Source organism: Monopterus albus, unplaced genomic scaffold, assembly GCF_001952655.1.
Source record: "Monopterus albus unplaced genomic scaffold, M_albus_1.0 scaffold14.1, whole genome shotgun sequence".
NCBI classification, from domain to species: domain Eukaryota; kingdom Metazoa; phylum Chordata; class Actinopteri; order Synbranchiformes; family Synbranchidae; genus Monopterus; species Monopterus albus.
In genome coordinates this window covers 4,249,755-4,263,203 of record NW_018127894.1, presented here as the reverse complement: position 1 = coordinate 4,263,203, position 13,449 = coordinate 4,249,755, and the positions used below count along the sequence as shown (strand labels likewise).

Genomic DNA, 13,449 nt, shown 5'->3' with positions numbered 1-13,449 from the left:
GTTTTTCCAAGATTTTTGAAAATTTTGACAACAGAGAAACCGGTCTATAATTTGTGAAGTTGTGCTTATCACCAGATTTATACAGTGGAATAACCTTTGCTTTTTTCATATTTTTGGGGAACTGCCCAAGTCGAAACGACATGTTAAAAACATGGGTTAACAGTTTGCATATCCCCTCAATTACCCATTTAACCATTGTCATAGTGATACCATCACTATCACTAGATGTTTTATTACCAAATTTGTTCACTATCTCTATAATTTCCTTTTCAACTATGGGCTTCAAAAACATAGAACTCATATTCCTTTTGATTGTTACTTGATTGAGTAATGGGAACAACAACTAAAACCAAAATTCAAACCAATAGTTAGAGCCAAGCTAAAAAAATATATTTTTGTAATTTGGGTCACTGATCCTACTGTATAAGCTGTTGCCAATAGCAATATGTTATGTTCAAATTAACTCACTGTGTATCTGGTTTTTCTGCTTTCCTTCAGTTATCACTTTGTGTTGTATATTCAAATGTCGAATCCCGAGGACCAAAAAGGAAATAGAGGCACGCCACGCACAAAGACTGGCCGCCAAGAAATACGCCAACACATTAGAGACAGTGCCACCTCTGAATGAGTTGACTGAAATGCCAGGATGTAAGTATCTCTTTAACACCATTCCAATATTGATAATATTAAATTGTTAAGAATAACAAGCAAGAGCACTAACTCTGTATGCCGATTGTGGTGCTTTCCTGAAATTAATGTGCTTGTTTTCTGTTGTGCCAGTGTTTCTTTTAATTCTCTGTTTGAAGCTGCACAGGGCAGCTTGGTGGGCCCAAATGTAAAAAGGAGAGATGCATGATTCTTTCATAAATTGAAGTCCTGTCATATTAATAAAGTGCACTGAGTACATTATACCTACTTAGACCAGTCTGTTATTGCTTTATACAAAAGATCTGAAAATCAGGAGAAATTACAAGACTCTTTGCTGTTTCTATGATTAAGGCTAAAAGGACAGCCGTCTTTTTACATGACATCATTTCAGCTTTAACTTGAAATTTTCATTGTCTCTTTTTACCTCATAAAATTTCCTGCACTTGATTAGAGTCTGTTTTATGCTATATCCCACTAAATTTCTTCTCTTCTCTTCTCTTCTCTTCTCTTCATTCTCTTCTCTTCTCTTCACTTCCCTTCCCTCTCCTCCCCTCTCCTCTCCTCTCCTCTCCTCTCCTCTCCAGCTAACCCAGAGGCCTCTGCATTACAGTCGGTCTCTGAGCAGGTCCAAACACAGAGTATTAACACCAGCCAGCTCTCAATAGCTAGGGTCAACGAGGAGCACCCGAGCTCTCTCACTTTGCCAGAGACTGGATGATTCTTTTCTTCTGTTCCTGTCTTCTCTCAGACACTCTCCTTGGCTAAGTGACTTTAAAAACACATAGTGTATACATTGCTAGGCATGCTCAAAGCACATCTATCCTGTAGCTAGTCTGCATCTGCTATTCTTTAAATGCTTTTGGAATGAAATTTGAACAAACAACGATGCATCTTTCATTCATTTGCTTACCACATCATTTTTGAAATTAACAACAAGAAAATAGAGCACAATTTCCCAAATTTTACTCGGTAATGAAGTTGTAGTGCAGCAGTAGAAAATGCCGTAGCTACAAAATACACATTGTACTGCTGTTGCAAATATGATTCCTTTAGGGCAGCTGGACATTTGTAGTTTATACTTCTGTATTTTGTGAAGCTGTTTCTTAAAACCTAGATGTTTCTAATATAGATGCATTTTGGTTCATGTATACATCCATGAAAATGCCAAGTGCAAATGACTGATGACTTTATCAAAATTTTGGAACAAAGATAATTGCATCAGTAATCAATGCAAATTGTTTAGCATGCAGCATACCTCATGTTTGTTTGTGCTTACTGTATGATGGGTGTCAGCACAGGTCTCACTCATGATTAAATGTTCTTGTTCTTATTGTATGTTTCTTCTTTCTCTCAGGAGTTTGGTGTGTTGCCTTGCCTGTATCTAAGCTGTATTTGCTGCTTAGCTGCTTTTTCATGGTGACAAATATGGACTCTTGATGATATATGATGCATTTGTGTGCAGAAGTACATTTATTGGTTATTGTGAAATAATTCTGGAAGAAAAAAGCACAAAACTGCCATAAAGTTTGTATTTTTTTAACAAGATAATTGCATCAGATAAGATATGCCACTGGGAAAATCACATAAGAGGGTATCTGTATCTCTTAGGTTATAGTGTCATTGTAGAAAGTTAATTTAAATATTTAATAGGCATTTGAATAAATCCTCTTTCGTGACCACAGTGGCTGGGAGAGGAGCTGAATCAAGGTGATGAGAGCCATTATAAAGAGTGAGGATAAACACATTAATTCAAGCAAACTGTAACATTTGGTTCTGGATGAACTAAAGGGAAGGGTAACATAAATCTATAAGCAAATATGCAGATTGCTGCCTTTCTCCACTGATTATACTTAGGGTACACTGGAATGAAATATGGACTAATAGTCTGACAAAACAAATCACCACATAGAAAGAACGTAGAGTGAATGCAGTGCTGTGGAATGTATCTGTAATCAAAACTTTTGATAAAACTTTCATAAAGTGAAGGCTTGATTTGGCAAAGCAACAGCACACTTATAAAATGTTCTCCCAGAAAAATCTGTAAAAACATCACCTAATTGCCTGATATAAGATGCCAAACATTATCTCTCGGGTGTGTGCATAAACACATTTTTCAGGCATATCAGAAGCTTATAAAATCTTTTTATTCATTTGGAGAAGCAAAATACTTTGGTGATAAAAATGTATGAATTGATTACAAGCTGAGGAAACAGGCTAGATATTTGGACAGTGACCTAGGTTAGTTTTGTAAGATACACATTTTTGCACCATTAAGATGTCTGACATATTTAGTTAAAATTTTTCTCTGCACTTCCATTTCCCCTGCAGTTCTATGCTTAGTGAACTATTAAAAACATCTGGGGCAAAAATGACAACAGAAAGCAGTTTTACAGCCAAAACCTGTTGCAAACACAGTGTGAGAAAGTGAAGGAGAAATTAAAGCAATATTTTGAAATTTTCCGTCTTTACACTAAGATTAGTTTAGTGGAAGGACTAGAAGCAGAGTGGACATTGACTCTAAAGCTCACAAAATCCACTTAAGTGCATTTCTAAATCACACCTATATCTTGGTTTTCTGACCTGTACAAAATCTAAGGTGTAAAATTAACGGCTTTGTGTTATTAAGGGGAGTAGTATGTCTAACTACCTCTTTACTCAGAGCAGTAATTTCCTGAAGTCATGTTTTTGTTGTGAAGTTTGCAGTGGTTACCTCAGTGGCCACAATTTATCACCATTACACCTACATAACAAACTCTACAGTATGGAACAAATAAATGAGCTATAAGTGAGTTTTACAAGGGCTTTTATTTGGATTTTTTTTGCTGTCAAACAGAGCCAGGTGAGGTGTTTACCTGTTTCCTGTCTGTAGCACTATATTTACTAGACTAGTGCTCTGCAAGAAAGCCCAATTCCCAATTTCTCAAAAGATTTTGAAAGGTCTAGAAGAAAATGGATTTCTTGTAAATATCAGATTCATTATATCTGATACTTAAAGTAAATGTAGTATTCCCTGGCCTCACACTTCTAAGTGGAGATATTCAACCACAACCTCTGTTAGCCATTTACTGTACCTCCTCAAGATGTCACCTCCGGATTAATGAGAAAAAGGTCTACAAAGCTGCAAACTTGTTCTACATTTCTCATCAAGAATGCACTTCAAACAGTCCCATTAAAAGAATAACTAGACTATGCTAATTAGAACAAATAGAAACAGGCATGCCTTCATTACATGCAGCCTAGTTAGCCTGGCATCCTGTTGGATTAAATTCTTCATTTTAATTACTGTGAGCGGCAGGACCCCAATGATGCTGATTCCTGCCATGAAGCTTTTAACCATTGTTTTCTCGTTTTCCTTCAGCTGCAAAAGCAGAGGAAACTGAGGAGGTGACAACAGTCTCTGGAAAAGTGGATGCTAATAAAGGAGAGAAGAGGGCCAAGGAGGGCAAGAAAGAGGGAAAGGGTGCCAAAGAAGGTAAAGGAGATGAAAAGGATGCATCAACAAAGAGGAAGGGTGAAAAAGGAGCATCCAAGAAAGAAGACAGTGAAGGAAAAGGGAAGAAATCTGGAGAGAAAGGCGACAAAAGAGATAAAGGAGACAGTGGAAGCAAAAGAGGGGGAGCCAAGAGAGCTCAGAGGTGAACTCTGCCTGATCATTTCACATTTTTCTAAGTATTTTTGGCACTTTTTTCTGAAATAAAATTTATAAAACAACATAATAAAAATAAACAACAACAACAAAAAATGTATATAAGAGACTGTCCAATATTGGTGTTTTGTTTTCACCAGAATCTTGAAAGATAGAATCTGAGTACAGTCAAATTACACATTTATTGAGTTATTAACAATTCAATAAAGAACATTAGCAAGCAGAATACATCTTCCTGTTTTATTCCAAGTTTACACTGATATTTACTGTACAAGGTGCCTACATCATGAGTGTTAGAAAACACTGCCCACACATCATCTAAAGCATGCAGACCAATGTCAAGCCCACTGAATACATTTCAGCACAAGATAAATAAAAGACAATGACACACATTTTATATTTCCAAGAGAGGTATTTGAAAATGATGAAATACAATGTTAGCTCTGTGATTATTGGCCTTATTGTACACTTGATTCCAAAACACAACCATTTTACATGAAACAATCAGAATGAACTGTTGTATTGCATGGTATTAAAGTGCTCAAATATAATTTTCAAATAGTTTTTTAAATAAAAGATTTTTACGCTCGGATACTGTCTATCCATTTAATTAAAAGCGGTCTGGATTACACAATGGTAACATAATTTGTACTTGCCCAGTGGCAATTAGTAGAAACCCAGAAACTCAGTCAGCTGCAATTTTAAATGTTGTACATACAACAATCGTGCTGACAAAATGCCACTGTATTATCAAAAGAAGTGACAAAAGCTTCCCTCAGTCTTAGTCCTTTCCTTCTTTCATCACTGGGCAGCCAACTATAATTACTGTTGGAGTTATTCCACTCAGCCTCAAGTTGAAATCCTGACTGTTCCCATGGAAATGTCCAAGATGGGTTCACTTTGAATCTCGCAAGGGTAAAAATGCACTTCTCAGACTTCTGACAAGCTGTGATCAGCAGAAAATTGTGTGGTTCAAATAATTGTTGGGGCTATCTGTAAACCAGAAACATAAATGTGTTCCTCTATCTTGCAGTAGTTTTATACCATATGCTATATACAACCACATTTGTTTTCACAAAAAAATATATTTTAAAATGCAACCAATACAGCTCTTGAGAAAAAAACATTTAAAAAATTACAAAATTTAAAAAACGCCAAGCAGAGGATTGGCAACAAAGCTCTGGGGTCTGTATTTCAACACTTTTACCATGACATTTTTCTGACACTAATTTCCAATAGCAAGTAAATGTTTTGGAGACTGGGTGACTTTTAACACTTGTTGGTCATTGTAACCAAGATGGTGGCTAAAAAAAAAAACAGAAATCCTGCAATATAACATTTTTTTTCTTGCAACATATCATGTCTCTACTCTTTGGTATAATAGATTATATGACCTAACCTGCAAACGCTGCAGGATAAGTGCAGTAAGTTACAAGGTGCAGAGTTAAAAATATTTCGTGGAATGCTTCATTAAATGCTAGTTTGAACGCCCTGTCACCTGTAAATATATTCACCAGTTTTGAATTATGTACATTATCTACTATTACAAACATTCTGTAAACAGAACACATGAAAAAAATGCACACTGAAATACGGCTTTATAACATATCCATACACATGAACACTGTTAGCTCACACTTAGAACGTATTTTTGACTTTTGTAAACATTGTGACTTGTATATATACTGTACGTCAAAAAGCAGCACAAAACTGGACCATCTGCCAAATTTACCGTTTTAACCATTTCTCGGTTTACTTTCATATCCACCACAAATCTTACTCTTGGAATTCGAGGAGAATTTGACATTTTCTTGGTTTCCTCATTTAATAAACATTCCACTTGAATATGCAGCCATTTCCTCCACCCTTTGTTCTTAAATGAGGTCTCCTCCTCACATTTCTATAAAATTCTCCTTTACCTCAACTCACCCTGACTGCAAAGACATTCAGGAAAAATAATATTCTTACTTCAGCATCATGTTCATGTATGTTTGTTAGGTATTTTTGGAAGAAATCTGAATATGAAACATTAATTTTATCTCTGTTATAATCTGTTGTATGTAATTAGAGAGATGAATACTGGGTTTTTCTGAACAGCACAAATTGTACACTTTGAAAAAAGAAGGTATAACACAGCCTTACATACCCACATCCTCATGAGAGAAGTGATGACCATCCTGAAGCACCACTAAAGTATAATCATAGGTGTGCAACAACAGAGGACTTCAATTACTTGAGTACCTTCCCTTTTACACTGAAGTGGATTTAAGGAAATGCAGAACAAATTAAATTTATGCCAAAAAACATGAACACGTCCCTCAAAATAGTTGTATTAATAATTTTTTAAGCCAAACCAACACTTAGCCTACTCCCACTGATTTAATCCAAAAACTTGTTAGGGAACTTGCCCACACATGCACCACTTAGTGCACTCAAAATCCACCTGGCTTTACATTGGTAATTAAGGCTCTTCCTGGTCACTGTAACTGTAATTAACCCCAGTTTTAATTAAGCACACAAGCTGAGCACAAGACATTTGCCAATAAAGCACCAGGAAACAAGATAACAACAGTTCAGGCAGTGGAGGACAAATAAGAAATGGCAGTCTGTTTTCAACCTTTTACACATTCACTGTGGCAGGTGGTTGTTGACAGAGTTGAGAGTATTTGCCACAACACTGAGGGTCAGCATCCTTCAAATAAAGGCGGTCCAGCTCATGAAAGTGATACACCCTTTTTGCCTTCAGTCTCACCAGTCAGTAATGTTCTGGCTCGATTCACAGGAGAAAAAGCTGGCAGTGTTGACACATGCAGACATCCCACTCAGATCATCCTGAGACTGTGCCATTTGCTTTTCCAGTTTCCATTCCTATACACAGCTCTCTGGAGATCACATGACTGTTTCCCTCTCCTCCTCCACCACAGGCGAGGGTTTCTCATCTTCACAGGGCCGTGTGTGAGCAGAATGCTCTTCTTCAGGAATGTGGAGCTCCTGTGCTGACGAAGGTATAGAGTTCTCTGAGATGGAGCCGTTTTTCACATACCCCGGGAGGTTCCGGTGCCCATTCACAGTTGCTGGTCCCAGCCTCGTGGTGAGGTGGAGAGCCAGCGGGCCTCTGGCAGTGACGTTGGTAACACTGGTGTGCGATACCATCGGTCCATAGCTGTAAGTGTTACTGCCACTCCGAGCTTTTCTTTTGAAGTCCAGCGCCAGAGTCCTCCGGCTCCAGGCCTTCTTGATCTCAGCTTGCACCTTATAAGAGAAGAAGGTATTTAGCTATATAAGAACTTAAATATTATGTAGTAGTTTGCTGTAACATACACAGTGTTTTGTGTTCTTACCTCCCCGTTGCAAAAGCAGTATATAATTGCAACTAAGAATCCCTGGAAAAGAGTACAGAATGATTTTACTCCTATCATCCATGAATTTCCAGCTATCTTTAGTGTGTACATAATCTGACATATTAGCTGTATAATCTGATATTCAGTGTATCTGTTTTTAATCATCGAACACCCTTTATCTCAATTAAGATCTAGCCACAACCAAATATCTCAACAATAAACAAGTGTTAAATAAATGATCTCTCCTAGTGTTTTCCTTTGATACTGGCAGTGTTTTTGCTGATAAAGGCATGTTAACCCGAGGACAAATCCTGATCCATCAAATGACCCATTAATATTTATGTGGAGCTCTCAGTAATAAATTAGCAGCTGCAGGAGTTTATACCACACCAGCTTTACCTGGAAGGAGTTAAACAGCATCTCATAGTGCATCTGGATCAGCCAGGGAACTCCAGACACCTCTGTATATGGCATGGCATTGAATATAATGTAGTGGACACCAAACAGTGGCATCAGCACCAGTGTGGACTTCAACAGTTTTCTGCAACAGTAACAGGACAGTAACATCTCATAATTAAAGCAAAATACTATGCAACAGTTTACCAAACCACCAGCATATGATGCAGCGTATCATTCTCCATAGTTAATTGCTCTATTAATTTTTTTTTTTTATATATATTTGTTTGGAAGATTGTCAACTTCTATGATATTTCAGAGCAAACAAAGTGAAGAAGATGGATGGACTGCAGCTTGAAATAGTGGAGAATTTCTTTTGTCACCACAGTCCACAGGGAGTGAACTGGCTGGCAGGCTCAAGTGGCATGGAAGTAATCATCAGTGCTACCCAAGTTGCAGTGTGAACAAGTGTCTGTGTCAGTTAGGCCCATTTTACACATTTTACCTTGGGTGGTGTGAGTCCTTGAATGATCTTGTACTGTGTAAGTCTTACAATTGTATTGCTGGTCATAGAAAAGGATATTACAGGTTTCTTTTCAAAGTCGGTGTTGGAGTGGAGTCAAATCATTTTCCAATTTTGTCATTGATTGTGTTACTGTTGTGTCTGCATTTGATATGAGTTCATAAAGTTTAGATATTATTTTCCTGGAATTTGCTATTTTCAATTTCTGGGTTAATGTGTATACTGATCTTTGATTCAATTATGGATTTTAATTGCTGGTACTGGAGGAAATGTTCTCCCCCAGCTCCATACTAGTGTGCTGAATGATGTAACCTGGCTATTTTCAGATAGATGATGAAGGTGAATGGTGCCTTTGTGCTGACTGTGCCAGACTGGAGTGTATGGATACATGGTGTTAGTGATGATTTAGTGAGTTTGTTCACTTTCTGTCAGAGTTAAAGTGATTAAAGTGTTCATTTTCTTGACTGATTGCAGTAGGAAGGCAAAGTCTGCAGCTGAAGTGTTTTTGCATTGATTTTCTTCTAATTCTATCTTCAAGCTCTTTTAAATGTGCTTCTGTATCGATTTGGCTAAATATTGTAATTGATAAGATAAGAAGTAGTGTTGTTCATGTAAGTTCACTGCCAGGGCATGGGCACGCATTGAAAACAGACTTCACCTTGGACCCTATAAAACTGAAACAACATTTATAACTATTTACAGAACTTTTTGAGACATAATGATTACAATAATCCATCCATCCATCCATTTTCTTCCGCTTATCCGGGACCGGGTCGCGGGGGCAGCAGTCTAAGCAAAGATGCCCAGACTTCCCTCTCTCCAGACACTTCCTCCAGCTCGTCCGGGGGAATGCCAAGGCGTTCCCAGGCCAGCTGAGAGACATAGTCCCTCTCCTCCAGCGTGTCCTGGGTCTTCCCGGAACGCCTTCCAGGCATGTCCCACCGGGAGGAGGCCCCGGGGATTACAATAATAAAAAATAAATTAATAACAGCCTAGTTAATCTGTACTGATAATCATTTGCAGTCATTGGTTCATGACATTATTATGTACCATTTATAATCTGCATACTGTGTCTGATGCAAATGAAATATGACTGAATACCTTTATGGTTGTATCTTGCTGGAAATCGTGAAGGTTACAAATACAGTGTGTCACATGGTGAATGAATCAAAAGGAGCAGCTGCTCTAGTAAGATTCAGAAATGAAAATGTTAATTTTACTCAAGGCTAGTACTCAGTACCTGTACTGTTGCCTGGTGTCACACCTTCCAGCATTTGTTTCTCGTAGTTTAGTTGCCAAGACTCTGATGATGTTCAGAAATAATATAAAGTTCACCTGGAGAGAAAATAGAAACACAATCATATGGTTAAGTGCCACCCTGAACATAATAAAGTCTTACCCTACAGCTGTGATGCCTCAGGTAAAGTGAATCACTGTCATGTCAGACACAGCAGGGGAAAGGTGCCAGCAGTGAGCATCTACTTACTGCTACAGCCACCAGGATTGGTGCTTGATATATCCATTTCAGATTGCCTGCACTTAAGTCCCAACACCTGCAGTAGATAGACAACAACAAAACAGGGATCATCACGATATAAATAAGGATCTAACTGCTAGATGTGATGATGCAGAGTCCCTCTGTTCCACTGTGGTATCTCTAAAAATCACTGCCATCAGTTCAGAAAATGATAGGATTTAGACAGAGGCTTAGAGAAGGCCTTGACTCTATCTCCCCCTCTAGTTCAGAGTTGTAAATAAATACTTTCTGTACATGATGTTTTCTCATGAAATGAAGCATTCACATAACACTCCTCCATGTTCCAGGGCTTCTGTAATTCTGCAAAAAAAATTTGTTTGCATCAAAGTTCTGAAATAACAAAACCTCCTTTTTAAGTTGAAATCAAAGCTAACTAGGACTCTAGCTATGAGTGTGGACACTGAGGTCATCTCCTGTGTTTTTCTGTATACAGTATATGTGGCATTTAGCAAAAAGAAAAATTAGTATATCTTCAGACAAAATTCACAGATAGTGTTTGTTTTAGGTTGATTTTAACCAGTGCAGCATCATTTGATTTTCAGCCAGATGCCTATCATTCATGTAGTCCCATAATACCAATTGCTGCTGAATGCACATGTCTGAGCTGTGGTTATTATAATCCTTGGTTTGTTTTCCTGCCCAAAAAAATCTAGAAGGGTGGTAGAAATGTTCTGTTGCTCTCCTGGTGGCTGAGAAGGGGAAGGTGGCTAAGCTTCACTACCCAGCTGCTAGCCATAACCTCTCAGCTCCAGAGTCCACAATGTTGTACCATGGTACAGGACCACGGTAGACAGCAGGCAGTGTCAAACCTGAGGAGACTGAGGGGCCACCAAGTTGGGCTGAGCCAGTTTCTCTTTGCAAGCTCTGTCCACAGACAGGTTGAAGACAAATCCACTTTAAAACTTTTTTTATTCAGCTTTCAAACCTGTCTTCAATTTGTCTTGTGAATACTAATACCAGATAGAGATACAGTACTGTATGTGCTATAGATCATTTCCAAAAACACCAAATGGCATCAGTAAAATAAAACTTCTTCATTCAACATTAACATTCTCTTTGCCTCATGAACTTAGTATTTCACAAAAATGTTTATATTATTTATGCAGATCACTTACTCTGTGTCTGCAAATATGGCTCTGACAGCTGCCCAGGCTGTCACAAACATAGCTGGTACTCCTGAAACATAAAATAAAAGACATGTAAATTGTTATCGCTACAAGAAAATGCTCAAAATTATTCCAAAAGGAAAGACCACAATTTGCTCATATGGGTAGAATCTGGGTAACACAGTATCCACATTGTATGCGCTGTGCTTACATAAGTTAAATGCACAGTGTGTACAATGCAGGAACTGTAAAACCCATATTCATGCATGTGTTTTACAGTTTCCATTATCCTTGCTAACTTGATCAAACAATATCAGCAAGGGACCTGACAGCACTTCCCACTTCTATTCAAAACTATTAAAAATTAAATACTTTACATAAGATAAGTGTGCTAATCTTATTGTAACTATGTGCATGCAAATAGAATTTAAGTGAAGCAAGACTCACCCCACCCAATCAGAGTAAATCCCCATAGATACTTTCTATCTGAGAAGAAAGTCATGAAGATGAGGCTGTGGAGGTAGAGACCCTCAACAAGAATCCAGTAGTAATTAGTCGCCAGAAAGTACAGGAAAAAGGTCACGACCACCTTGCAGCCAATCTATACACAAGCAGCAGACAAGAAGAACAGATTTAATCAATACACACGCTTTTGGAATACTTAGAAAATATGTTTCTATCATCCTTATTCTTCCTCACATAATGCTACAGTTATATTCAGTGTGAATCCTGACTATAGTGGTCATTGTACATTGATTTCAGTTATATTTGACGCAGACCACAAAGATACTGTTGATAATTTTCCACTTATGTTATTATGGTGACTGATTCTGATTTAGTTTTCAGGGAGTGCAGCTGGTGAATATACAGTTCAACAGAGCCAAGCATAAAGTAAAGAGTCCAGCACAAAGCACATCTTTTGAAACACTAACATTTACACTGTAGTCACACATCATTAAACAGCTGCACGTGAACAAGGTTTGTAACCGGAGTATGCATTCAGTAATCTGCACTGCAGTATTCCACTGCAGATTACTGAATGCATACTCCCCAATGTCACTGCTTCATGTGTGTGCTCATTAACACTCTCTGCACATACAATAACAATAAACCTTGGTTCACAGTGAAGCTCAAATATCTCTGTCATGCCAAAGAGGAGGCCTACAGGAGTGGGGACAGGACCCTGTATAACCAGGCTAGAAACACACTGACAACGGAGATCAGTTTAGCAAAGAGGAGCTACTCTGAAAGGCTGAAAAATCAGTGACTGGCCAATGAGCCGTTGTCAGTGTGGAGGAGCCTACGAAACATCATCGGTTACCGGAGTAAAATAGCTTTACCATTGATCTATCAATAGGGTGTGGATGTATTGTCCGGATTGTACAGTCTACTGCAGAATCATCCAATAGCAACATCATCTGAGATACTAAGAATACTGAGCTACTTTTAAAATACTTTGTTTTTAATAAATGTAACAGCTGTTTCCTTTCAGAGATGGGATAGCACTTAAGGTTATTTTTACATTTTATTTACTTCATATTCAAGTATGTATCTATAGCAGGTGTATCCCACTTGTGTTGAGAATAGAAGACATTTTCCTGACAGCATGTGTGAGAATGAGCCTACAGTAAACTCACTGTAAAATTCACACATTTAAACCTGAATATGTGCCTGTGTTATTCATAGCTTATCATTCCGCTCAGATGCAGTGTGTTGATTCATTATCAACATTTGTGGAAAACCAAGCTTTAATCTTATTGTTTGTAAGGGCTATCCCTTTCCTTTTTACACAAGTAAAAGTGAAAGTAATTTAATACCTTTAATGTATAATATGGTGTTTTGAAACTGAGGGAGTTAACTGTGAAACATTATGGCTAAGAAGTGTTCATAATAGTTTTCTAGTCAGTGCATTTGACACCTAATAAATAAATAAAAGTTACAGTTTATTTTTAAGACATGAATGCATCTAACAAAACCCTCTAGATACTATGTGCTAATTGTTTCATCCATAAATACAACCATTACTGTACAATATATGAACTCATGAATCAGGGCAATGTCATGATTCGGTTCCGCTGCTTCCTGTCCGGCTTTTATTTTGACATTACTTCCTTTTTTTGTTTCACCTTAGTTTCGGTCTTTTTACGTTCTTCATCACTCACATTGGTTTCACCTGTTTCGTTATTGTTTGCACCTCTATTTAGGCAGCGTCCTCCCACCAGGACGCTGCCAGATTGTTCTAGACCCCAGCT

The 13,449-nt window shown here is 37.9% G+C and overlaps 2 protein-coding genes across 3 annotated transcripts in view; one reads left to right on the top strand and one right to left on the bottom strand.

Annotated features, from left to right (window-relative positions):
• The window catches only part of tmie (transmembrane inner ear), a 13,804-nt gene extending 9,474 nt beyond the window's left edge, over positions 1-4,330 (top strand). For both annotated transcript variants that reach the window (XM_020591492.1, XM_020591495.1), the window contains exons 3-4: positions 499-648; positions 4,007-4,330. In XM_020591492.1, coding sequence (XP_020447148.1) covers positions 499-648; positions 4,007-4,287 — 431 coding nt within the window. In that variant the 3' untranslated portion in view covers positions 4,288-4,330. The remainder of the gene's footprint in view (positions 1-498; positions 649-4,006) is intronic.
• An 85-nt stretch (positions 4,331-4,415) lies between these two features.
• pth1r (parathyroid hormone 1 receptor) overlaps positions 4,416-13,449 on the bottom strand; it is a 40,405-nt gene continuing 31,371 nt past the window's right edge. Inside the window, exons 8-14 of the mRNA XM_020591253.1 lie at positions 11,645-11,798; positions 11,207-11,267; positions 10,041-10,107; positions 9,795-9,889; positions 8,035-8,176; positions 7,636-7,677; positions 4,416-7,546 (exon numbers count right to left, since the gene is read on the bottom strand). Coding sequence (XP_020446909.1) covers positions 7,184-7,546; positions 7,636-7,677; positions 8,035-8,176; positions 9,795-9,889; positions 10,041-10,107; positions 11,207-11,267; positions 11,645-11,798 — 924 coding nt within the window. The 3' untranslated portion in view covers positions 4,416-7,183. The remainder of the gene's footprint in view (positions 7,547-7,635; positions 7,678-8,034; positions 8,177-9,794; positions 9,890-10,040; positions 10,108-11,206; positions 11,268-11,644; positions 11,799-13,449) is intronic.